The sequence below is a fragment of the Colias philodice genome, chromosome 5, assembly GCF_061535455.1.
Source record: "Colias philodice isolate Cphi_HAF_F1 chromosome 5, ilColPhil1 Martin Lab GWU primary, whole genome shotgun sequence".
Classification (NCBI taxonomy): domain Eukaryota; kingdom Metazoa; phylum Arthropoda; class Insecta; order Lepidoptera; family Pieridae; genus Colias; species Colias philodice.
In genome coordinates this window covers 8064413-8092167 of record NC_143090.1, presented here as the reverse complement: position 1 = coordinate 8092167, position 27755 = coordinate 8064413, and the positions used below count along the sequence as shown (strand labels likewise).

Sequence of the window (27755 nt, the reverse complement as noted above, 5' to 3'; positions counted from 1 at the left end):
AAATCTTTTCAATTGCGTTATAAATATAAATTTATAAAGAAGATATTAAAAAATAGAAAAAAAAGTTCGAGTCCCGTCTCGTGATCGAAATTTTTATATTCTATATAATTAATTTAAGTATACCTTAGGATTCGTAAAATTACCCAATTTTGTCACCCATAAAAGTATAGCAACTCTGGCTTTGTTAGCTCAGGTCCTTAAAAATACCAGGCCCAGTAGACAAAGTAACAATTACAAAACGATAACGAAGTTAGAAATCGCAAAAATGTATGGGATTGACATTAGATAGACCACGTGATCTAACGCGGCGTATGTCAATCCCATACATTTTTGCGATTTCTAACTTCGTTATCGTTTTGTAATTGTTACTTTGTCTAAGGCCCCTGATATGACACCATTGGTGAAGGTTGGAAGATCATTAAAACACAAAAATTCATTAAAAATTATTTTATTCCAAAAAATATTAAAACAATCTTAATGACGGTAATATATTACAAAATATATCTATTTCCACATAGAAACAGAGATATAAAATTTACAAACCATCTATACAATAAAAATTTCTACAAGGTAACATTTAAGAACTTAGCCAATGAATAAATAAAAGACGATTTTAGACATCAATATTGTTTGGCACAAATCACTTCGGAGCCTGATTCACAGGTAAAAATGAGCATTATTTATTATGCTAAATTATTAATTTATTCATCTAACTAAAACATTTAATCGTAACTGGCACAGAATTCGTACTCATGATAGATTTTCAGAAAACGCAATGAAGGCAATGTTGTGACAAATACATATATCGATTTTAAACATGCAATGAAATTTGAAACGAAGAAATTGAACAGTAACTTTTCAGTAAAGAAAGATTAAAAAGAAGTATACACATTAAAACTGTAATTAAGGTAACATAAAAATTCATAAATGTAAAATATTTCAAAACAGAAAACACATAAACGTATGAGCAAGCATGCAATTTTACATTCGAGATTTCAGGAAAAATGGCAAGGTGTAGTGCGCAAATTTATTATTACAATAAAAATATTTATATACAAAATATTTGTACCCTCAGGTACCTTACAATATACATGAACAATGCCACTATTATTTACATTTATTATTATGCACATTTCATACGACTAGCCTTCGCTAAGTAATATTACAATTAAAACATCTAAAAAATTCGTTATTCACAATAATAACTATGTTTGAAGCACGTATTCAGTCGTATTTCTTGAATATATTTCGTTGAACACATTATATTTAAGTACGTGTTTGCAACGGACGGATAATATCACTTTATATTTATATATTAATTTGCTATTTAAAGTTCAGTTGTGGTTTCTACTGGAGATTGGTCGTAGGAGAAACCAGAAAAGTTGCGTTTACCAAACGTCACGTTGTCGTTATCTGATGCTCTGAAATTAAATATATACGGTTATTTACTATGATAATTAACAAAAGAAAAGTCCTGAAAATTACAAAATTAATTAAGAAATAATTTGAAGCCAAGCAAGCAAGAAAATATTGAATATAGTGCCATCTAGTTGAAACTAAACAAAGCGAGTCAGTTTTGTGTGTTGGGAATATGTAGCGGAACTTTGGTTCTATGTTTTCCATTAAAATATACTCATTTTGTATAAACGGCTAGATACTAGATTGCACTATTAAAACTTTCTGGATGTTAAGTAATTTAACTTCGTAGTTTATTTTATTTCAATCTAATAAGTTAATATCACAGAGAATTTGCTAATAAGAAGAGTCAAATAAGTACAATTCCTAAACCAACATTTTTAAAATAATGTGAATAAATAGTTGAATTAATTTGATGATATATTTACCTATGCAACCCCGGTATTTCATCATACGCCATGATCGGCTGCGGCTTCTTCTTGTGGTTATTCCCATTTATTTTCCGCCCTAACGTCGCAGCTAATAACCCCCCATTTATATTATTATTATTGACTCTCGGTAATGTCCCGAGTGCGTTATTTAGCGGGTGACTATTCTGTGTCCTTCGATTTAACGTTTGAGTGTTGCGTATCATGTTATTTTCGAAGTTGGTCATGTTGTTTAGCGTTCCGCCATTTTCGTTGACGCTCGATGCGCGTGCTGTAGTCGCTGTTTCGGAAAGTGTCGGACTTCTTTCACCTGTATGGAGATTTTAAATTAATTATCTATAGAACAAGGAAAAAAACATGCTTGTGCAAATCAACCGAAGCATGTGCATTGGTCCGAAAATAAAATTTGAAAGTAAGGTAAGTATAGATTAGAAGACACGTCAACAATTAAAATAAATAAATATTTCAGGACAATTTTCACACACGGCACGATCTGATCACAAACTAAGCTTTCGCTTGTGTTATGGAAACCAGATGGCTGATAAACATACATACATAATTAAGTTAGATAAGATAAATTAATAATAAAGTATAGATTGGGAGACACATTAACAATTTTGTGATAAAGTGATAGAATTACAAGCGTAAAATTATTACAGTATGTTGTTCATATATTCTGAATCAATAGCAAAGCCTCACAATGTTGTTCAATGTATAGTATGTACAGTAAAATATTAAATAGGAAAAGTATAAAATGAAAAGTAATTACCGTTATCCTTTGATAAATATTGAACATTATGAATGTTGAAGGCATGATTATTTGAGCTGAAATCTAACTGCAAGTCAGCGTCATCTACCGCCATGTTTAAGACCTGGAAAAAATGAGACACACGTTTATTTTCTGAAAGTTATTCAAGTTTTTTCGTTCACTTTACTAGGTATTATATTTTTACTCACTTTTTCTCCCCAATGTAGTACCTATACAGATAAGGTAACCATACAAAATATGTTAAAGCATTTACTAACATCATCAGAATTAACTTATATCTTAATCTTCTTAATACTATTATAAAGGCGAAAGTTTGTATGGATGTATGGATGTATGGATGTTTGTTACTCTTTCACGTAAAAACTACTGAACCGATTACAATGAAATTTAGCACACATATAGAGGGTAACTTGGATTAACACATAGGATAGGTTTTATCCCGGAAATCCCACGGGAACGGGAACTATGCGGGTTTTCCTTTGAAAACGCGGGCGAAGCCGCGGACGGAAATTTAGTTATCAATATTTTTTACTCAATATAATATTTGTGTCTATAACTATAATTGAGTGCAAGCCAGGCGCAAGGGTCATCAATAATTTATTCGGATGATAACTTGTACGTCGTTTACAATTTGTATTTTTCAGCATGGTGACGTTTCAAGTGCGCAAAAATAATAACCACTGTACTCTTTAGACCGGAAGGAATTGGTCATGAAATTTCATATCTTTAATCTAATATCTAAGAATCCATACTAATATTATAAATGCGAAAGTAACTCTGTCTGTCTGTCCGTTACTCAATCACGCCTAAACTACTGAACCAATTTTCATGAAATTTTGAAGAAAGGTCATAGGCTACTTTTTACCCCGGGAAAATGACGCAATCCCGGAAATCCCACGGGAACGGGAACTATGCGGGTTTTTCTTTGACTTCGCGGGCAAAGCCGCGGGCGGAAACCTAGTATATTTATAACTAATGTAATATATATCTTGGAATAATGTGTGTATATATATATATACACACATTATTCCAAGATATATATTATACCATATTATACCATATCTCATATCTAGGAATGTCCTATTTACTGTATTTACCTGAGTCTCATATCTCGGCGCCGGTTCGTCCTCACTGGACTCGTACCCGGAGGGCGGGCGAGGAGGCGCCATGCTGAGGCTCAGTGTGCCGTACTGCTGCTGGAGCGCTTGTTCTTTGTGCTTTTTGTAGCTATAATTAAGATAAATTGATATGTCAAACATACGCAAAAATGTCTTTGGTGAGGCCTTATAGGTTGGTAGTGAATAAAGACCTAATTGAAATATATAAGCAACGTAATAGTGGCGATTGATTGCCTAACTTACATTCCGATGTTATAGTGTTATGTAAATACATTTTATCATTGTTAATTTTAAGGAACAGTGAGAAAGCGAAAAATAAATTAATATGCGGTAAAGTTATCATTTCACAGCAAGTTTTGCATATTCTTCAATGCTTTTTAAGTATTAAATTAACCCAAAAATAAGTAATGTGAAAAACAATGTCTCAAATATAAAATAAATAAATGCTCACCGGTTCCAAGAAGCGCATATATACACGGTCGCAGCAGTAGCAGCTACCAGTACTAATGCAGCTAGTGCGAGCAACGCCGCGGGCAGAGCCGTAGCGAGCGGCGCGACCGCTATCTGCGTGCGGCGCGGCGGCTCCGAGGGTAATAGTGGCGCTCGGATTGATACCCCACTGTCTATTGCTCTGAAATATTAATATGTTAGAAGATTTATGCATTGAAAGAATTATAATAAAGGCAATAAATCTATACTAATAAACGCGCTAATCTCAGGAACTACTGGTTCGATTTGAAAAATTCTTTCCGTGTTAGATAGCCCATGTATCGAGGAAGGCTATAGGCTATATATCATTACGCTAAAACCAACAGGAAGCGCAGCTAGTCATTTATATTTAAAAGACTGAGAATAATAAATTATAATGACCTTTCTGGTGATCTATATTATGGATACAGACTGTTTATTTCATTTAGAGAGGGTTCATTTTGAAAAGATTGTGTGGTAATTTAAAAACTAATTACCATTACCTATTGACTATCAGAAACTTTTTAAATACTTTTAAAATTAGGCCGTTTTACTGAGATGAATCCATCCCATTTATATAAAAAGTTAAAAATTTTACTGGGTAGTCTATAGACTTCTATAAACGAAGTATGAACAAAGAAAATATAAGTCTTGGATATTACTTACTTTTTAACCGGCTGAGATTCACGTGTCAAAATCTCCCCGGTATTCGGATCAAGTAGATACAACCACACATCTGTGCCTTTCGTATCACTTTCCAAAGTTCCATTCTCTCCCAGATATAATCTTGGAGTTAGTTTCTCTAATCCTGCAACTAAACCGCTCTTTCCTTCTATTTCTGATAAAAGACTTCGCGCTTGTGGCGTGGACATAGTGTCTACGTTTACGTTGGACACTTCTAAGACAAATTGATTGTCTTTTTGTAGTAAATTTATCTGGAAATAATGTATAAAGGTTAGGATTGTGGATGAAACAATATCATCTATAATCTACAAGCCCGTTATAGCATATTGTATGTTTAAACTTCTTATAATATGTATTGCACCTAAATCAAAATAATGCCAACATGAACGCTGTTTAGTTAAAATTAATATAAAATACAGGGATTTAATGTCACGATACCTACCACAATGGAAGCTCTTGCAGTTTTGGAATCTTCAGATTTAGGATTATCCTTCGCCATCACATTGAATTTGAAAGGCAAGGCTTCTTTAGGAACATTCTCGAAAGTCTTAATATTACTTATGACACCTGTGTCACTGTCTAGTGAGAAATATTCATCTGCAGCCTTTGTCCAGGAATTCTTACGATATTCAATTTTGCCATAATCACCGCTATCTCTGTCTTTTGCCTATAAAAATATATAAAATAAAGAAATGTAATTGAGCGAGGAAGGATAGTTTTTGCTTCACGGATCTTTATAATCGAGATATAAAGATGGCTAAAAGGTAAGTTTTCTTAATTAAATAGTTATCTAAAAGTGTCAACACAATTTATGATGTGAATGTGGTATTTTAGAATATGAAAATTCAACACCCATATTTTTTAAAGTATGTAGAAGCTCATCTAAAAAAATCAGAATAACCACTTAAAAAAATATAACAGAATATTCCTTACCTTAACCTGAAGAACATTGGTATTCAACGGCATATCCTTAGTAGCGATCGCGTAATATTTCTCTTTAGCCCCAGCGATCGTGGATTGCTCATTGAAAATAAACACAGGAGCATTATCATTCACATCAGTTACATGAACATTTATTACTGCTTTACTACTATCTGGGTTTATTAGACCCTGTATAGATTCTAATTGGACTTCCAAAGAGTATTCGGTTATGTTTTCGTAATCTATGGACGCGTTGAGGTGGATTGCACAGTCTCTTTCCTCTGTTAATCTTACGTAAAATACGCCTGGAATTAAAAAAAAATATTCATTAAAGCATGAAAAAATATTCAATATTCAAAAAAATATTCATTAAAGCGTGAATAGAAGAACATAAATAGACGGAAAAATTCCGAGCTTGATTGATCCATGAGTCTGAGCCATATTACTTATATGTGAACTTATTTCTCCTTTGTCACTATTTATAGCGATAAATGCATGAAGCTATATTCAATAAACAATTCGCACAATGGCCGTTTTATATGCTTGTAATTTTGATTTATGATATTTAAACATTTAGTTAGCATCAACGAACTAATTTCTATAAGAGTGTGAGCGCAACATAATGGATTCTTGAAGTTGAGGACACACAGATGACGATAATCAAGGGTTAATAAAAAAGTTTATATATAAACATAATTAATAACATACACTGACGGGTAATGGACGTTATGGTTTTTACCTTTAAGTGGGACTGAAATAAAAATAAATTTATTTTATTAATAAGAATATAACATTAAATTCTATCACTAGCTTTCGGTGGAAATATATTTTCGTTTAAAATACATATAATAAACTGTCATACTAAAAAAACTGAATTGATACCTTTTACAAATACGTCTAAGTTGGTGCCTTATCTTATATAATTACCTTTGTGAGAAGAACTAGTAAGAAGACATTTAAGGGGTAAATCTCTTGAATGCTTTCCCTTATTCCAAATAGGTAAAGTACGAATTAAAGTACCATTTGGTGAATTTTCTGCCACATGCTCTGTGTAGGTGGTATCGGCAAAACCTAATCTTACCTGAAAAGATAATTAAAATAATATAAAAATAATTAATCGTAGGCAATTAATAATAATAATCAATAAAGAAATATTCATGTTTCTTTAGAAAATTAGCCAAAATAAAAACAATATTTGTGGTAAGTAGTAATTTTGTACTCAAACAATGTGAGTTTATTTTGTCTATTTCAAATACTTTTTTTTCAAACTTAAAAATAACGTCAAAAATATTTTATTAAATAAGTATATACAATAGGTTTTGTATAAAGTTTTAAGGTACTTACATCAGGAGGTACGGTAGCTGAATGACTGACATACACGGTGAGGCTTGTAACAGATGAGAGTACAGGGTCTCCCTGATCGTAGGCTTGTACGTCCACCTGTATAAGTTCATTGCATTAGTAACTATGAGGAATTATAAGAATCTAATTTTAAAGTATTACGAAGAAATTGTTGTTTCCAAGAAGGGGATACATGGATAAATGAAGTTTATTTTGAACTAAATGTATGTAACGAATAACAAGTCATTCTTTATACCTTCTTTTTCAAGTCGTATAACACATAGTTATAACATATTTAATTATATAAACTATTGAATTTGACATTTTTGGTTTTATGGTATTCAAATGCTTTACATAAATATATAAAGAATAGAAAAAAAAACGATCACGAGGCGGGATTCGAACCCGCATCATTTCGTGCCAATCTGGGGCGGATGCTTGACCAACTCTGCCACCCGTGACCAGCCAAAGCGATCGAATTTATTATATTCTTTCAGTTTTATGTTTCTAAGGGACAAACCGCTAAAAATTCGATCACAAGGTGGGACTCTCTGGCAAGCCATTGCTTTCAATATCTTTAACCAAAAAAAAATCCACTTACAGTATATTCACTATCGGTTTCCTTCCTCAAATCGTCTCGTAATTTAATAGCACCTGTATCTGGTTCCACATGGAAGTATATAGACGCTTTACCCCTTCCCACTAAAGCGTATCTTATTCTGTTATTTGGTGGGGTTGCATCTGAATCTAAAGCTACCACGGTTTCTACTAGAGACCCGATTGATGATGTGTCTTCGATGGTAACTGGACGAGTTACTGAGGTGAATATTGGCGTATTGTCGTTTTTATCCTGCAGATAATTTAGGTTGTCAATATTGAGACAAGCTTGAATTATTTTTAGAGAATTCAGTATAATGGAAGTAGATTTCCCGAAAGATAGACATCGAAGGGATGGATTTTTCGGTTGGATGTAATTCAGTGATACATTAAAAAATATTTTTCAGCAATGGTAAAGATTTTGAATAGCGCTATCTACAGGAATAATGAATTAAATTATAGATAGAAAAAAAAAACGACGACAAATAATTGTTTGTAAATCATGTAGTTCCAAGTATTGACTGAAGAAAAAAACTTACCACAAAACATCATATTATGAAAAAATCTGTAAAATCATACATTTATCTACTTACATCAACAATAACTTCCACAGTAGTAGTGGCTCCCTTGCCTTCTCCATTATTCTCTTCAGTACCGACAAGTAGTTCATGTCTTGCGATCATTTCTCTATCCAAAGCTTTTAGAGTACGAATCATTCCCGATTTACGGTCTATTGAAAATGATTCGGTATCACCTTTTAGTATTGTGTATGTTATTTCTGGTACCGTATCTGGGTCTTCAGCCTGAAAATTATGAATTGGTATGTAATATAAATAACTTTATTATCTCTATTTTTTCAATGTACCTATGCAATTAAAAAATACTATGTTTAGTATTCTTGACACTATACAAACAAGGTTGTTCTAAAGATTTTTATGTATATTTTCCAATATATGAACAGAGATGTTCACTATTGGAAAATTGCCTGAGTTGAAATTAATGCAAGTTTAAATACATGTAAATATAACCCTATTGTACTAAAGGATATAGAGTTAATATTCCACACTATTGTTACACGAAAGATATATAAAATGCAAATACTCACATGAACCTTAACAACAGGGTAATTAGGTGCATTTTCCGGTACGTGCACAGAATACAGTGCTTGTGTGAACACCGGAGCTTCATCCGACACGTCATCAACTAGAACTGTAACAGACGCTGTTCCTAGACGCTTGTCGATAGCGCCATCTGTTGCTGTTACTACGAACGCGTATTCCTGTAAATTATTAAAAAAAAAAATAATAACTACTCCAAAATTATTTGATCGATATGTTTAAAGTGATGAACCAGTACTTAAACCTAAAAAAAAAGACGGGTTGCACTCCGGGAGTGCCGGCAGAAGTGAAAACTTGATTATTAACGTTGAGCATGTTTGATATTTTGGAATTGTATCCGTCTTACGCTTTTTCGATCAGGTCACGTGTCCTGACGCGAGTTTAAGATTTTATACCCATTACAGAAAAAATGCTCAACGCCGCTAAAGAAGTTTTCACTTCAATTATATTTATATAAATTAAAACAATGATAAAAATCGCCAATTTTTACAAGGCAAGGCAAGTATCAATGAAACTTATTGTTTTATCTTCCTACTAGCTGCGCTCCGCGGTTTCACCCGCGTGGCTCCGCTCCTGTTGGTCTTAGCGTGATGATATATAGCCTTAGCCTTCCTCGATGAATGGGCTATCTAACACCGAAAGAATTTTTCAAATCCGACCAGTAGTTCCTGAGATTAGCGCGTTCAAACAAATAAACAAACTCTTCAGCTTTATAATATTAGTATACATTGGCTATATTCATATCCAGAGCATGAATAATGATACATCATTTTCATGATTATATTCTGACATATTTTTACAACACATAACCAATTAAATCAAAGTGTCAGGTGTGAATCGGACATCACCAAACTTAAGACACTTAAAAATATACAAATAAATCAAATTTCCAATACCTTCGTGTCTTCATAATCCAATTTAGTGCTAGTAGAGATCAATCCCGTAGCATTATCTATAGAAAATGGTAGATTTGTCGGCATCGTGTAACTGACTAGTGCGTTAACACCTTCGTCTATGTCAGTCGCGTGGACGTAGCCGACTTGTTCACCGGATAGACCTGGAAATGAAAAAAATAGAAATTAAAGACTTTTTAACGGATTTTAAACGCGATTTATTCATTCTATTATTTTCCCGACGTTTCGAACACTTTACAGCGAGCGTGGTCACGGGGAGACTGAGATGTTATACGTCTTGACGCGGTTAAAATCCGTTAAAAAGTCTTTAATTTCTAAATGTATAATACTCGCGTAAAATCAAACATTAGAAAATACTATGAATAAAATTAACTGAAAAATCATAACCCTCCTTTTGCTCCGCCGTAGTCGGGTAAAAATATAGAAAATAGAAACGAGAATATATTTTACATTTAAAAATGTGTCACACTTTAATCAGTCAGTTTCAGTGTTTAAAAACTTTGATTTCGTTTTTGAGAAGATCAATCGCTTTGTTTTACATTGCGATATCCAATTTTCATGATCTGCAATATGTTTTTACTACCGGTGTGCTACCGGTAAGCATCATTTGTAGTATTGTGAACGAGTTCTTACCTTCTTTTACATGGAATAAGTAGGAGTCTTCATCAAATTTGGGGTTGTTGTCATTGATATCAGTCACCTTAATATTAACAGTTGCTGTTGTGGACAATCTCCCAGGATCTTCTGCTCTTACCATCTGTAACATAGTAAGTATTTAAAACGTTATTTTATTATTAATTTGATTGATATAGTGTGAAGAAAGGCTTGAAATTGTGTTATTAAATAATAATTTTTGGTTGGCATATTTTAAGCTACTGCATAGCTTCTATCGCGGGCCTTGAGCGCGGGGACCGAATCGAGAAATTCCGTAACGAAAAAACCTCACGCTCCCCACTCCGACGGGCTCGGAGGTGTGGCTTGAGGGTATAGCATGCAATAGCTTTACCGCGGCAGTCCCCAAGTGCAACACTTCTTTTTTTATTAAATTATGGTTGAGTTAAAGAATATGACTGCTATGTAATTACAATAAAGATTATTTCCAACGAACGGTAATAAGAAACATTTATTCAACTTTTTTGAATTAATACTACCACTAATAATTATACTAATACTTACCAATTGATAACGAGTTAACACTTCCCGGTCCAAGCGTCGTATAACAGTGATAATGCCTGTGTTAGACCCAATGGCAAATTGACGCAAGTCATTACCAGACACTATTGAATAGGTCACAGGTTCGTTTTCTGGGTCCTTTGCCTGTAATTGAAAACATTATCGTTTTAGTAACATGTAACGGTCTGCTAATTCGACTTAAAAAAGTGTATCCAGAGAACATGAGGAATAAAAGTTTAATAACCATTCTCTATAGACAATGGAAATTTTATCATAAATAAATAAAAAATTTATACGGATTGATTCGTATACGAGCGAAAGATGGACTAGGGTAATAACTAGCTATAGAACATTTTTTTTTAAGTTATAAATATATTATGGGTAGTATAATAGACATTTTTCTCGCGTTATTCTGTAACGGCCCACTTCCAATACATTATCATAAAGAGCACATGAAACAAATGAAGAGATCACTATTTAGTAATAAGGCCGCCAAGTTAGTTGTACTCTGTTTTTAGCTGTAAGTAATTCTAAGGTTTCCTATTTTGTACCACTAATTAAATAAATACCAATTCAGTACTCACCGTAACAGTAGTAACTGTAGAATTAATAGCTGCCCCTTCGGACACAGGAGCATAATAATCCCTAGACGAGAACACAGGAGGTCTAGTATTTGGTCCAGGAGCCACCATCAGTTCTATAATGCCTTGAGAACTTAGCCCTTTTGAATCTGTGGCACGAACTGTTACACTGTACTGTTCGCCCGCTTGTAGGCGACCCGTACTTGCTAAAATTATTAAATTATTCTATTAATAATGAGTTCTCCTAGATTATTAAAAAATAATGTGAAATAATAAATATGGAAGGACCCTGTAAAACTTGAGAAAATATAACCTTTTTGGTGTATTATGTTAATAAATAAAGTAAGTAATAAAAGTTCTTGTGTGTATAAAACGTGTATACTTTTTAAGAAATAACATGCGAAAACCGTGAATATTGTGCAAAACACTAGTGTTCAAATAAAATATGTATCTATTTAACGTTACTTTTGGGTTCGTAGCTGCATTTGTGTCATCTCTCTTATTCGAACTGACAAAAATATATAACTTGATATATTTTAATTCGGTAAAAAATTGTTTATAAATGGAGGATAAAAAAATCTGGAAAATAATTCGGATTCACTCCAACTAGCGTAATTATTGATCATCGAAATCAATCAACAAAAATATAAATTGTATTGGTATTTCTAATTTATTTATTTTATAGATATATAGCAATGTGAAGTGCCAGTGCAAAGTGCGACTCACATATAACTCCAGAAGTGGGGTCAATAGTGAACTTATTCCCGCCGTTGTTAGAAACGTGATAAATGCTGTACGATATTCGTGCGTTCTCACCCTCGTCTATGTCTGTGGCTTCGACCTGGAATATTTTGAAACATTTATTAAAAAAAATAAACAATAGTTTCGTTTTAAAAAGTTCCTTAAAAGTGTATTTTATAATTTGGGCTAAATGGTGAATGATGTCGTTGAATATACTTAATTTGTGATAAGCATCATTGCTTTAAAATTATGGTAAGTTCTAAGCGATAAAAACTGTCCTATAATGGCATTAACCTTAGAAATATTTCATAGATGCAACCAATTTTGGCATAAAGATTCCTAGTGCAGAAAAAAATATTAAATATTGATAAGTACAAATAATACCTTGTAAACAGGAGCGGGCTCCAAACTGGCTGGAACATTAATAGGCTGTGTTTTAGGAATAACAGGCGCATTGTCATTCTGGTCCAGGAAATATACTACGATGGAATACGGCGCAGACGCAGCTCCACCGTTCGCTTCTCTTGCTACTATCTGAAAATAAAATGAATATAATTATTGCTATAATACTTTGATCAATGAAGCTAATAGAAGAGTTTGAGGTATGATTATTGATATAATTATATAAATCTAATGTAACAAGATAATAATTACTAATAACTAGTCAATTTTATAATGTATTTACGTGATATTATAAAATGACAAACAATTCTTATGCAATATTTTACTTTAAGCTAGCTATTTTTTTGTTCTTAAAGGTGAGATGACAATCGTTATAAGAAAACCTCCCTTTAGGACCCCATAACACTAAAAAATTTCGAAATATTTCAATAATGCTTACATTTTTATATCGTCACAAAGGCTAAGGCCTTTCGGATTTTACGTATATAAAAGACGATAAAGGTATTAAAGTGATATTTACCTGAACTCTCAAATGACCAGTATTTGGTGGATCCCTGTCTATATGTTCATCATTCACGATGAGATAATTATCTTTGTCGATGTCAAACAGGTTTGTAGTTAGCTCAAATGTGTATTTTGGCACTGGATCTCCTGGGCCCTAAAAAATACATTTAAGTATTAGACATTGAAATTAACAAGGGCTAAACAGTTTTTGGATTCATCTTTAAGTCATTCGGACACATTTTTGTTCTTATTTTTCATTCCAAATGTTATACTTTCAATTACACTGTGTTTATTGGTCAGTAAAGGTCAAGCCGGAACATACTGGTCTTACGGTTATGGTCATAAATAAACTATAATAAAGGTCATAATCGCTTACCAAATCAGGATCAGACACGCTGAACCGTATCGGCTGGTTGTCAGTACCGATGACTTTAGTTCCCTTTAGCGAGTTCTCAACTCTTTAATACGATTTCTCGGGTACATCGGATGGACTCGCGTCCACATGCCGTACGATTATAGTCATAAATAAACTATCATAAAGGTCAAAATCGCTTACCAAATCAGGATCAGACACGCTGAACCGTATCGGCTGGTGATCAGTACTGATCACTTTAGTTCCTTTAGAGTTTTCAACTCTTTAATACCCCCGGATACAACGGGCGGACTCACGTCCACATGCCGTACGATTATAGTCATAAATAAACTAGCATAAAGGTCAAAATCGCTTACCAAATCAGGATCAGACACGCTGAACCGTATCGGCTGGTTGTCAGTACCGATGAATTTAGTTCCTTTAGAGTTTTCAACTCTTTAATACCCCCGGATACAACGAGCTGACTCGCGTTCACATGCCAGACGATTATAGTCATAAATAAACTATCATAAAGGTCAAAATCACTTACCAAATCAGGATCAGACACGCTGAACCGTATCGGCTGGTTGTCAGTACCGATCACTTTAGTTCCTTTTAGTGAGTTTTCTTCGACTCTTCCTTCGTCTGATGTCGCGGATACAACGGGAGGGCTTGCATCCACGGGTCTTACAGTTATGGTCATCTTGGCTGTTGTGAACCGTTTCGCTTCGGATATTTCTTCCGCCTGGAATTTATGAAAATGTAAAAGAATTAATAATGTAAAATATTTTGTTTTGTCGATAATATGTCCTAGAAAAATCAACTTATAACAAGTATATTTGAAGTTATTATTTGATAATACAAGTCCATAATGCAATGTATTAAAAACTGATTTCTCATATTGCAGTGTTAATCATTTGAATAAAATTTCCCTATTTTAATCTTCGTTTATAAAAATAAGAAGCATAGACAACATCTTTAATTATTAACAGTCTCTTACATTTCAACACCATTTTTCTCACAAACTTTTATCATTAGTGTACAAAATATCGTACCTTTATAACAAGCTGAAATTTCTTAGCTATACTAGTATCTACTGGCTGCAACTGTCTCACAGCTCCTGTATTTTCATCTATATCGAAGTAAGTACTCCAAGAATCGGGTTCTCCGCTCTCTATACTATATTTGATCCTTGTATTTAACGTATCCATATCTACGGCTTGAATTTTTTCTGGTTCCACACTGAGTATTCCGGCTAGAACTCCGCTATTTACCTAGTAAGAAAGATTTTATATGTATTTCATTGAGAGTTACATGAAATTCAAGAAGGGGCTATATTTAGTTTCGGAGGAGAACATAAGTTAGTACCAGTGCAAATTATGTGCTAAAAGGACCGTTTAAAAAGACTAAAACACATTAGTGTTTGAAAACACTGTGAGTTTTCAAACACTAATGTGTTTTAGTCTCTCTAAACGGTACTGAGATTACTCAGTATCGGGCCGTTCTTACCATCTATACCTGCTATATTATTATCCCATCTTATAGCACGCTATTCATCTTTATATATATAAATCTCGTGTCACAATGTTTGTCCTCAATGGACTCCTAAACCACTTCACCGATTATAATAAAATTCGCACACCATGTGCAGTTCGATCCAACTTGAGAGATAGGATAGTTTAAACATGTAGGTACCATGGGCGAAGCCAGGGCGGACCTAGTAAAGTATAAAATATTCAAAAAAATAAACACTATACCTAGGAACTATTTTTATTATTGCTAAGTAACTACTTACAAAGCTAGAATATTCTGGATTAATACAGGCTCCTTCATGAGATGAGCAGCCCTTGTAAATGAATGACGGATCTTGGTCATCGTCGTCTTGCACATTGACCGTCATCGTGGTCGTACTGGACATACGCCGCTTTGTATCGCGGGCACGATCCTGTAAGATTGGGAATTATTAATAAATAAATAAATAAATATTATAGGACATTATTACACAAATCGACCTAGTCCTACAGTAAGCTCAATTAAGGCTTGTGTTGTGGGTACTAGGCGACGATAAATATAATATTTAATAAATACATATATAGATATATAGAATATACATATATAGAACACCTAGACCCAAGAACAAATAATTGAGTTCATCACACAAATATTTGCCCTGACCGGGGATCGAACCCGGGACCGTCGGCTCAGTAGGCAGTTACTTTACCACTGCGTCATACTAGCGTACTACATAAAACCTCGTCGTCAAAGTCATACTAGCAAGGATTAAAGAAATTCGGGAACTGCCTATGGAAAGACTGTTTTAGGAACCAGCGAAGTAATTTATATGTAAAGCTCTTCTAAAAGAAGAAAATCATTCAATTAATATTTCGTTTTCATCTCATTGAACAACTGCAGACAAAAATCAATAAAAACAAGGTTCCAATGACTTCGTTTGTACATAGTGGTAAGTTTTGATACTAAATCGATTTTCAGCAAAAATCAATTATTTATAGAAAGTTACACTGTACTGTATTACTATGATTAAAACCAACATTTTTAATTTTAAAGGATATGTGATGGAAATAAACTCTCATAAAAAGTGTATCTCATGTGTACGTGTATCCAAAGATTCCGAAAAATGGCAAGTGTTTTACAGATTTTTAGTCTTTAAAATTAATGAAAGCTATACTCACAGAAGCAACAATAGTGACTAGATACTTCTGAGTTCGTTCGTAATCCAGCGTTCTATTGACTGTTATTTGTCCCTGATGGGGTATCGGTATGGCGAAGAATCCATAACCATCCGCTGCATTCGATTCTTCTAAAGTCTTATTATCCCCTGGTACTATAAAATATTCTGCGAGGCCATTCACACCCGCATCTATATCTACCGCTCGAATCTTATCAAATATCGTCGTGCCTAGAGGAACAAGCTGAAAAGAGGAAAAATATAAAATATGAGTTATAATTATTAATTTAATTTAATTTTTATTATGCTTAATTTACGCAGCGGCAGTTGCCGCAATAAAAATACAATGATCCCATCCGCCTATCAAAATAGTTCTAGGTCATGAAATAAGAAGACCAGAAAATGCTAGCTATGGAGTTATTACATTCAATAATTTAAGTTATTACTTCGTAACTGTTTAATAGGAGTGGATAAAGTGTCGGTACAAATTGTGGGATGCTCAGAGCCACATAGCAAATAATAACAATTTACAATATGATATATAGATAATTAGTTAATCAATGATTACCACTCCCTTTTCTTGCAATTCATACTGGAATCAGAAGATGGCGATTAAAAGAACAAAGATATAAGACATTTTAGAACGTATGTTCAAGTAAACCGTTTCTTCTTCTCTCTCTCTCTCTTTTCTTATCATGATTATCATTAAATCTTAATTCCCTACTCTTTATCTAGGTAATACTTACTTCAGAAACACTTGTCTCGTACGGGGTCCCTTGGAAAACCGGTGCATTATCATTAATATCAGACACTCTTACTATCACAGGTATTGTTCGACGCTTTTTCGTCGATTTGACTTGACACACCAACTGAAACAAAGGACGTACAGTTCAGAAACTATTTTAATTTAGATAATAAGAAAAAAATAATTATCAAAATGTTAAATAATAGATGATATTTCGAGTGTTTATTACATACAGATTATAAGTCAATCGCCATTCTATTTTTTTGTTTGTGAGATAACGCCCATTTTCTCGCAGTTGGAATTAGTAAAATTGACTATAAAGTCACCTAATACAGCAATTATTATATTCTAATACCGTTACAAATACTACATCATAATTGAAGTATTGGTCCAGTGTAATATAAATCGTAATTAACACACGTACCTTCGGGCGTTAATTTAAATTAGTTTGAGGTACACTCACGGTTCGATAGTCAATTTGAAATATTTTACGATATAGATCTCTGTAATAGATTTAATGGACTTGATAACTTGTAATATGTATTTATTAGCGTTATAAAAATATGGTGTTGATTATGTTTTTGTTAATAAAGTAGATTATAATTGGAATATTAATTTATTATGTGTTTTGACAAATGGTCATTGAATGAGAATAAATAATACCTCTATTATAAGATTGTTAATTAAATAATTATTCGAAAGAAACTTAATTTATATGTAGGTATCATTTTATGACGTGTAAATATGAACGTACTTTAAAATAAGATAAGAATTTCTACCAGGAAATAAACTAGACTTCATATTAGGGAGTCACGCTTCAAAAATTAGGGCACGATACCACCAAGGTTGTTATCTTTCTCATAAAAAGTTCTTCAATATTCTAGAAATTTGACACTTACAACAGTATAAATATATTTCCTTATATAACAAAAAGGACCTATAAGGATTAATTCAAAACCGAGTGTTTTGCCTGAGAATTGCATAAAATATAATAAATGCCTATTAATCGGATCTCTTACCATTACAATTATCTACAAATTTTCTTTTGCTATTTATTTTAACACCTTATGAATAAGCTGTACGCAGCACGGTCACAGTGCAGGCAAAAGTAAGAATTTCTATAGCTCATGTGTTATTCTGGTACATAATAAGTACCCATAAATAAGTGCATTTACATTTACAATATAACTGCCTATATCCTAAGGTTGCCTGGAAGATATTGCTTCTTAGCGATAAGGCCGCCTATTTGTATCGCTTCGTATTACTTACCTTGTTTGTAATATTTATGTTTGATTTTGTTTTATGTGTGTGCAATAGTGTTTTTATTTATTATTTAATAACTAAGAATAGTAGTCTTACCTGAAACACCATATGCGACAAGTTATCAGCATCTCTATCAAGCGGCTGCAGCAGCTGCAAGCGCTTCCCATCTAGCTGGAACAACGTGGGCCCCTTCGGAAACACGGTGGAGAGGACCACGTCCACATCTGGGTCACCCACGATCGGTAGAATCGCTGGTACCGTGCTTTGGTTCACTTCTGTAAAGTTAACGATTTTTGTAAACGACTGGATTAATCATGTGTTTTAAAATGGTGTTTTAATCTCAATTTGGTGGTAAGTAAGTGTTGTAGAGAGATACAAGAACACTGTTTACGACAAATACCAAATGCCAATACTGCTCAATAAAGACTTCTGCTGGCGTCGGGTAAACATAAAAAAATCAAGCGCGACTTCAGAGATTTGAACACAATAAGTAGTAGGTATAATATGTTATAACAGCCATAGAAACAGCATGTTATATGATTATCTACCTACTGGTCGTTTTTTGTGCAATGACAAAGGTTCAAACGATTTCTAAGAATCCGTTTTGAATTTACGAATGCTATAATCAATATTCGTAAAATAATTTGTATTGTGTCTGATAAAAAATATAAGATTGAAATCTTTTCTGTTTCTTTTATTCTTCTTTAATGTTCTTGTCCAAATAAGAGGAAAATTACAATGACAGAGACATAGCCTGTATCCGCACGGTTGCACTTGTATTTTTATTAAATAAATTTGAACAATCATCATTAGGTACCCTATGAATTTATTTAAATAATGTTTTAGGTAAATATATATACCTTGGTATTCATGTTTCCTATGTATAACAATATTATATGCAATAATTTAATAGCCTGATATTTGGACCTACCCTCTATGGACCTACCAGTTATTATTTCATTATTTTAACAGGATAATTTTTATCACTGTTTAAATAGTAGAAGACAAAAAAATATACTCACGATCGCCTCTGCTTTCTTCTATATCTACTATGATACTAGATTGTCCCGTTTCAACCTCGCACGGCCCTGGAAAAAGAAAATCGAACTTTAATGCTTATAAATAAATAAAAAATGTGCTAATGCTATACTTTTTCGTCAATAACACCAAGATCAGATTTCATAGGCGGTAAGAGATCAAATGTCGCCCTTATCTGATCTTAATAAATTGTGTTTTTACATGGTCGTCAGAGGCCTACATCAATATTATTTGATAATTATTAATATCCATTAAGAAAATGGATCCATTAATTAATTATAATCGTAATCATCATTGAATACGGGTTCTTAATATTTTCAAATTGCATGACGACATAATATAGTCATTTGAGAAGCCTCTTTACTGATATAATATTATTTAAAATTATAGGTTACGCAAATTTAACGATGCCTGGGCAATGCAAATGTTTTATACTTATGGTACCTTCCACCTTGGTATTTTAATCAACTCGATATTTTACATCGATGTAAATATCTAAAAAGATAGAGCTATACGTTTTTAATGTCTCAGAACAAGAAAATATCATCACTCACATTACACTTTTAATTATTTTTTATCGAATAAGTAGCTTGACTTTATAACTAATTTTTTTTTCATTAATTTTTTTATATTTAAATAAAGCAATACTACGATTATTGTCTGAAGATATACGACAAATACCTTACGTCGACAAAATAGAGTGACAAGAACACCATTTTATTCCTGTATAGTAGTAACAAGCTTTCATATTCGATCTTTAATTCCTAGTTAGGCGTCAAAACAAACAGCGTACTAGTTTCCAAACACATTAACCCACAAACCATTAATACTGTAATAGGCGCAATCACTATCACTTCAAGTCGTGTCCGGATGAACATAAACATTACTCCTGTAATTACCTACTTATTAGAATTAATCACATCTATTAGCAGCTAATGAATTATTTATCTAAACCGACACTACAAGACTTTAATATAGATATTAATTTTTGTAATGTTCCCTTTCCAAAGTAATTTAACTTTTAAGAAATTACGTGAAGCATGCGTAGGTATAGGTTAGGAAGCGCTGACATCATAAAGGAAAAAAATTCCATTAGTAACAGAGAAGCACGATGTTTATTGTTTACACACTTCATAAAGTTATTGCTTACAAGAAACAATATAACTACATAGTTAGAAACAGTAAAATAATGCGTAGATGTTATTTTACAGTTCTTTATTAACAGAAAGCTCTAGGCCATGATGAAAAACTTGAATAAGTAAAAATGTTATAAATTTGGTAAGTTGAACGCCAGAAGCTATTTCACATATTTTCTAAAACTAAAACAGAACTTTAATGAGCTTCATTATCACTCAATATAAATTAGCATAACGTCAAAAAAGCCGATTCATTTCCCGCCAACTTCGATCACAGATAACGAACAGTAAATCTTGTATGACACATGACAGCGGGTGTGCCTGAGAAACTTTCAATTAAAAAGTTATACGTCATCGCGTTGGGTGTGGACCATTAAGTGGTAGCATTATGTGCTAAAGGGTATCTACGTTAATATACAATTAATTATATGGACAAGCTGTTAACTGTGATAAATACATCGAACGCGTTCAATAAATCAGCCTTGTTAAAACAGGTGCTTTAAATAACTAGAAGAATGTAACAGGTTTTTTGCATTGTGGCTAGCGAATTGTTAATGTTCAAGCCTTTCACTAGGCTTTAAGAACAGAGACAGATCAGTCCTGATTAAGTAGCCCAGAAGCATATAGAAATAGAAGATACGCTCATCAATAGAATGACTATGATCTCGGTTAACATGTGTACCTTTATCGTCGATGAAATCTATTTGTCCATCACGATTTATTCTAGATATTAGTAACATGTGATGTTGTACCAAAACCTCATCGAATTCATTAGTTTTATTTTTTACCGACACAACATCCGACTATCGTCACTGATGACGCATGCAAAGCGCATGCATCTCAACTTATTTTAAAGACTAGCTTCCGCCCGCGACTCCGTCCGCGCGGAAAAATTAAGATTTATTTATTTCTACGTATTTTTCCGGGATAAAAAGTATCCTATTTTATGCCCAGGATAATAAGGTATAATTATACCAAGTTTCATCGAAATCGAACCGTTAGTTTTAACGTGATGCCTTCACATACAGACAGACAGACAGACAGACAGACAGACAAAAATTTTTTTAATCACATATTTGGGTTTGGTATCGATCCAGTAACACCCCCTGCTATTTATTTTTTCAATATTTTCAATGTACAGAATTGACCCTTCTACAGATTTATTATATGTATAGACAAGATGTAGTTTTTGTGTGTATTTGTTTGCTATATTTGTTCACGGGCTCTGTACATATTCAGGTAGACCCAAGGGCTAGCGGCTGGCTCTATTTTATACGTCATCATGGTACACAAATTCGGCTTGTGTGAAATTATAGCGAAAATTAAAAAGGTTAACAGTCCACTAACCTAAGCAATTAACAATTAACCTTTAATTATGTATATGTATACCGTTTAATTTTAATTATGTATAAGTTGAAGTACGTTTCACACGTACAAGGAAACATTTACGAGTTCTTTCGTATCCCGAAATAAGCAAATATAGTAAGGAATCTTAATTAAATTTTACGTTCTATTGAGCAAGCCAAATGAGCAAAAACGCGTATTTCAAACAACATTTATTGGGACATATATTAACGATATGAAATTAAAATTTCTATACATTTCTTGAATATCCATATAAAGAAGTAACTAAAGTATAATGTAACTTGTACTGATTTGGTAAATTGCGTGCTTGTTATTAGTTTCACTATCTAGTAATTAATTAGGCTCTTAACAATATTCTCGTTTGGCAAATTGTGGAGATAATATCAACACTGTTACATTATTTAATAAGGGGAATTTAATTTCATAACTTACATGGCTTTTCTTTCTTAGTTGAAGCTATGCAGGAAAAATATTTACCTAGGAATAATAATTGTAGGTACGTCCATTTGTAATCAGATTTATGTTGCATAAGATTTTCAATTTTGACATTTCACATAACAAAATTAATTAATTTAATATCTTAGTGAATTGGAACATACATTTTCAGTAGACAAAATCATTTTTAAAACTTCAATAAATAATAGAAATAAAACAAAATCCTATGTTAAAATTACGGTAAGCTAAAACCTACACTTTAATCAGCGTGCATGTCTTCACCTATCTGATTATTTGTACTAAAGTACCAGATGTGGCTTTTTGGTGATTTCTACATGACAATGAGATAACATTCTATACGACCTAAATTCCTTACAGCAATTTACAAAAACGGCAGATCATTTGATAAGTTTTAGCCTAATCTTTTGGATTTCCAAGAAGGAAGAAGCTGTCTTAACGACCGGAATAAGGTTTATAAAACATTTGTAAATGACTTTTTAATGGATTGTTAAAGTTTTCTGTTTGTTTGTAATGTGATGCTGGAAGTAAAAAAGTTTTTAGGATAAGAACTTGTTAGAAGAGCTAGAATCAATAGGTAATAATAGGTAATAATAACTCGTAATTATCTCTCACTTAATCATAAATATAATAGGTATCCATAAAATATTTCTATAGTGACAATGTATTATTTTCCATTTGTTATTTGTAAATATTCAACATATTTAACCTATTCACCGATCACAATAGCAACATATTGCAAAGTTTGATTGTCAACTATTTGTTTATAATAAACAAACGCATTGTGCTACCTTCTGTATATTACCATAGAATGCGGTGAAAGGAATTGTTGATGTATTAATATTAATAATAATTTGAAATGAATATCAATATATTTTATATATAAGAAATATATATGGTATTGAAACGTTTTAAATCTATACAAATATTATAAAGAGGAAAGGTTTGATTTTTTGTTTGTTTGTTTGTATGAATTGAATAGGCTCCGAAACTACTTGGCAGATTTGAAAAATTCTTTCACTGTTGGAAAGCTACATCATTTCTGAGTGACATAGGCTAGGTTTTATCCCGGAAATCCCACGGGAACGGGAACTATGCGGGTTTTTTTTTGAAAACGCGGGCGAAGCCGCAGGCGGAAAGCTAGTAGTTTATATATAGGTAAATGTTCTAAAAGATACTCTAGTTTTTATTCATCAACTTATACCTACACTAAAGAGATATGTTCTTAAGAATCTTTAAACTTTCACCTTTTTTTAAAATACTTACACATTTGTAAATAAAAACGCGATCGCTTCAACAAGTAGTCTTGAAAGTTATTGAATCAACACGTGGTTGATAAATTTGCAATATATATAATGTACCTAAGTAATAAATATAATATATAATTATATAATGTAAAAGTAAATAGGAACATGCTTACCAGGTGTAGCCAATACTCCGTGCAGTAAGATAAGAAAAATCCAAACTGTCCATTGCTGCGTCAGCGCGCTCCACCGCGCCATCTCACTGTAACAATACAAAAATACATTTTCTCCGTCTTTTGTATCAAGTACTTTTTGACCCTAAATCGCCTGCTTATCTTAAGAATAACTTTGAATTCCTCCAGAATGAAACTTATACTCTACGGTCGAAAGAAAGACTCGCACTGCGTGTGGCTACTCGAAAAACTGAATTCCTAAGTTATTCATTTGCTTCAACCGCTGTAAGATTGTGGAACTCTTTACCTGTGGATATAAGACGTGCACAATCTTTAACTTCTTATAAACGTCTAATACATAAATATTATTTAGATCTGGAATATGGCTCCGAGTAGTGACCTTAATACTTTGTACTATTAATATCTATTTTTTTTATATGTGTATGTTTATCATTTAGTAGGTATATATTATTAACCCGGCGTCATTGTGGTAGAAAACAGATACGCGAACGTTGAGGTGGGTCAATATTACCCATATATTTTAAAGTTGTTATTTTTAAACTTTTTAAGAAAATTAGTTTTCTGTTTTATTATTATAGGTTATAGGTATTCTGGTTTTGATAATATAAAATAAAAATAATAATTAACCAACGTTTTATTCACTTTAATCAACTTTGACATAAACTCATAAAAATAGGAACAAAATATAGACCTCTTACGTTTTCATGTCATTACTACGCTAATAACCAGTAATTTTGGTTATTAATAGCATTTTTATAAACTTAAGTCTAAATATATTAGAAAAAAACTTAAACAAAGCTAATTAGAATCTTCGTTGTAAATGAAATCAATATAGAAAGCCATGATGCGTTCAGGACAAATAAATTTAGGGCAAGCTTGACAAAAATATTTTTTTTTTACTATTTTTATTTCCGGACACACTTAACATCTTTTGCGGGAATTGCAGGTGGCTTCTCTGATGATCCACCAATAAATTTTCTGATTCTTTTGCCCATTTGTCATTGCTATCGATCAATTCCTGGCGAATTTTCAAATGTTCTAAGACCAGAGCAAGACCCTAAGTTTTTCAAAAAATTACGTCGCTTATCGTTTGGTTTGTTTTTATTTATGCGACGTATTATAAGCGCATTAATTCCTGTATGTCCAACATGGCATAAAAATTGCCAGGGGCCAACTTTTGGAGTTACGACTCACATCATATGAGGTGCAAAGATCATCAGCGACGTCAACCCCATATTTAGTTTTATTGTAAAAGGTATTGAATTCGGGTTTTCGCTTTTCTCCGCTTGAAACACACTCCGCACTCTAACATGATCCTCTTCTTCTACTTCATCATCATAATAAGGTAAGTCTGAGTCAGACAAGAGTCTAAACCCGCCATGATACGTGATATTTTCTATTCTATCCATTTAAAGTACCTATTTTATAATAAATACCTGTTGGACAAACAAAAACATTAAATTCACTGAAACAAGCAAAAAAAATGTTTGCAGACACCAAGAAATCATACACAACAGTAAAAATCGATAACTTGGCCATGGCGCGAAATTGTTACATCAATTGTGAGGATGGGTCATATTTACCTTTTTCGAAAATACACGCATGTAGCTCCCAGTACACTCGACGTCGAAAGGATTTCACTTCGAAAACGTTTAATCTACATTATTAGCTCCAGCTACTACAAAAAACAGCACAACCGTGCACATAATTACAAAAATATTGTAAATTATAAACAAGCAGGGTCATTTTGACCCAACCTCAATGACGCCGGGTTAATTATAGTAATATGTATGTTTGTAAAATATTGTTTAGTTTTTTTTTTTTTTAAATAAATTTTGATGCCTCCCTTTATACAGCAAACACTTGTCCTTTGCCTGAGGGGTCGCCTGGTAGAGATCACTCTGAAGTGATAAGGCCGCCCCGTTACACATATTAAAGCTGTAACTTTGTGATTTATTATTTACTTTTATATTTTATAAAATAATGTGTGTAATGAAGTGTCAAATAAAATAAATAAATAATAAATACATTTAATTGTGTATTTTATTCCCTTATCAATAAGGTTCAATATAAATACGTCAATAGTATTTGTGCTGGAAATACATACACATATGCATAGTCGAGGGTAAAAGTAAAATATTACAATAATAATTTAAAGTTATTCTATCGTAGGAAATTACGAGATACATCTCGCTTCACTACAGTGAAAGCTCTGTAGAGATTCAATAGCAATTTATTATTTAGAATTAACAGCTAGTAATAGTATTTGCATCATTATAACATTTCAGTATTAAATATAGGATTAGATGAAATCAAGATGAACCGCTTAAAATTATAAAAAAATCCAAAAGTGCACGCCTCATAATTTTTTTTTAATAATTATTTATTAATTATTATTTTTGTTTATTTAATAAAAATAGCAGCATTAGTCTCATTTGATATTTCATTTTCATTTGAAATCTAAATTTATAATTTATTAGGATTAACATGAAATAAATAACTCAAATTAATTAAGTACCTAATATTCACATCGGGGATCATAATTCACATACAATTTTTATTATATCATGACAAACAATAACAATAAGACTTACATAAACAATTCACTCACGTAAGAACATAAGCCGATTAATCGTGCATTATAAAGCACGAACACAACCATGTGCTCTAAATTAAATTAAGGAAATATCTTAACACCAACGTGACAAATCTATAAATAAAGTAAATCACAGCGTTCGCAGAGTATTAATCTAATTATTACCAACATTAACAAATGGGGACCCTTGACCGGACATTACGGTAAATCCATTTTCTACTTCTTGTAATATAATTAGCGGATTACAATTTTATATATAGAGTGCTACGATTTTATAGCAGCATTGTGAGGTTTCCTTATTCCTAGATAATATCGGCTTAGTGTTTGCTAAGCTGGTAATATGGATGTGTTTGGATGACCTCTCCGGTGTATGGGCGATAGGGTTATGGGAAATAAAGCTGTTTCTATCGCAATTTACATGCTACGTACGTTAGATTAATCGATGTTTATTACGGGCTATTTAGATTTCCTTGCCAATGATTATTCGTTGCGAATTAGAATCGGAAGACGGTTAACGTAACATATTTCGATATATATTTTGCATCTGAAATTGGAACGTGTACCGCGGATACGTGTAAAAGTTGCTCTCAATTTTGAAGGCAAATATTTGAGGTCATAAAGATTCCCAATAAATTTCTAGCAAGGTACTCGTAATTATAAGTACCTACCTTACATATTTTATACGCAGAGTAGTACACCCTTTAGTTATAATGACGTCACTTAGCAACAAAAACGTTGAAGATTCATAGATTTTACTTTAATATCTCTAAAGAGAACTCATTTCATTCCTGCAAAAAGTACCAAACAAGTTATGTGTCCGCTCCTCTGTCCGTTTAAAAGTAGTCCATATAACTCGGCAAAAAGTGGAATCCAGATCCAGTCAGGTTGCCTAGACATTATCTAGTCTATTAAATCATGAAATGTTAACTATCTTATATTATAAAGGGGCGGGACGTATGGCACTTTACTAGTTTTAAGGTGTAAAGACGTGTTTCTAATGTTACTATGTCTTTAAATATATACTTACAATAATCGCTTTTAAAAACTTTAGACTGTTATGGAGATACAAAACATTATTATGATTATAAATATCAATTAAGAAAAGTTATAAAGCCTTCGAGTTGTAAATAAATCCACCCAGATTCATAATTAAACCAAAAATTAAGGTAAGTATTATAAAATGTAACACATATTTACACTCAAAATTTGCCATAAAACAACCAAAAAAAAAAGTCCTCCAACTCCTCCGTTTTCTATTAGCCACCGATCCATATCAGTGATTTAGAAAGAAGCCGGATTATACACACGACACGTAGCATTAATATGTCACCCGTCGTATTTACATAGCTTGGAATCCATGCAATTCCAACGGTGCTGCAGTTCCTTAGAAATGCTTATGTAACGAGGAATGTTGTCTATCTAGTTAAATATACTTAAAATCATAGTAAAGGGGATTTTTAGATGAGCACTACTTTGTTATCTAGCGACTTCAAAGAAGGAGGATTTAT

At 32.6% G+C, this 27755-nt stretch overlaps 1 protein-coding gene across 1 annotated transcript in view; it reads right to left on the bottom strand.

Annotated features, from left to right (window-relative positions):
- Positions 1 to 432: 432 nt before the first annotated feature.
- Cad99C (cadherin 99C) overlaps positions 433 to 27755 on the bottom strand; it is a 154049-nt gene continuing 126726 nt past the window's right edge. The window contains exons 4-31 of the mRNA XM_089695093.1: positions 23634 to 23719; positions 19244 to 19309; positions 18318 to 18496; positions 16960 to 17082; positions 16218 to 16457; positions 15323 to 15472; positions 14583 to 14801; positions 14078 to 14272; positions 13192 to 13329; positions 12654 to 12803; positions 12255 to 12369; positions 11532 to 11734; positions 10951 to 11091; positions 10408 to 10531; positions 9757 to 9917; positions 8848 to 9021; positions 8336 to 8545; positions 7747 to 7995; positions 7149 to 7244; positions 6732 to 6885; positions 5817 to 6109; positions 5326 to 5550; positions 4866 to 5134; positions 4183 to 4362; positions 3711 to 3840; positions 2614 to 2716; positions 1845 to 2154; positions 433 to 1421 (exon numbers count right to left, since the gene is read on the bottom strand). Of these exons, the coding sequence (XP_089551219.1) occupies positions 1328 to 1421; positions 1845 to 2154; positions 2614 to 2716; positions 3711 to 3840; positions 4183 to 4362; positions 4866 to 5134; positions 5326 to 5550; positions 5817 to 6109; positions 6732 to 6885; positions 7149 to 7244; positions 7747 to 7995; positions 8336 to 8545; positions 8848 to 9021; positions 9757 to 9917; positions 10408 to 10531; positions 10951 to 11091; positions 11532 to 11734; positions 12255 to 12369; positions 12654 to 12803; positions 13192 to 13329; positions 14078 to 14272; positions 14583 to 14801; positions 15323 to 15472; positions 16218 to 16457; positions 16960 to 17082; positions 18318 to 18496; positions 19244 to 19309; positions 23634 to 23715 (4773 nt within the window). The 5' untranslated portion in view covers positions 23716 to 23719 and the 3' untranslated portion in view covers positions 433 to 1327. The remainder of the gene's footprint in view (positions 1422 to 1844; positions 2155 to 2613; positions 2717 to 3710; positions 3841 to 4182; positions 4363 to 4865; positions 5135 to 5325; positions 5551 to 5816; positions 6110 to 6731; positions 6886 to 7148; positions 7245 to 7746; positions 7996 to 8335; positions 8546 to 8847; positions 9022 to 9756; positions 9918 to 10407; positions 10532 to 10950; positions 11092 to 11531; positions 11735 to 12254; positions 12370 to 12653; positions 12804 to 13191; positions 13330 to 14077; positions 14273 to 14582; positions 14802 to 15322; positions 15473 to 16217; positions 16458 to 16959; positions 17083 to 18317; positions 18497 to 19243; positions 19310 to 23633; positions 23720 to 27755) is intronic.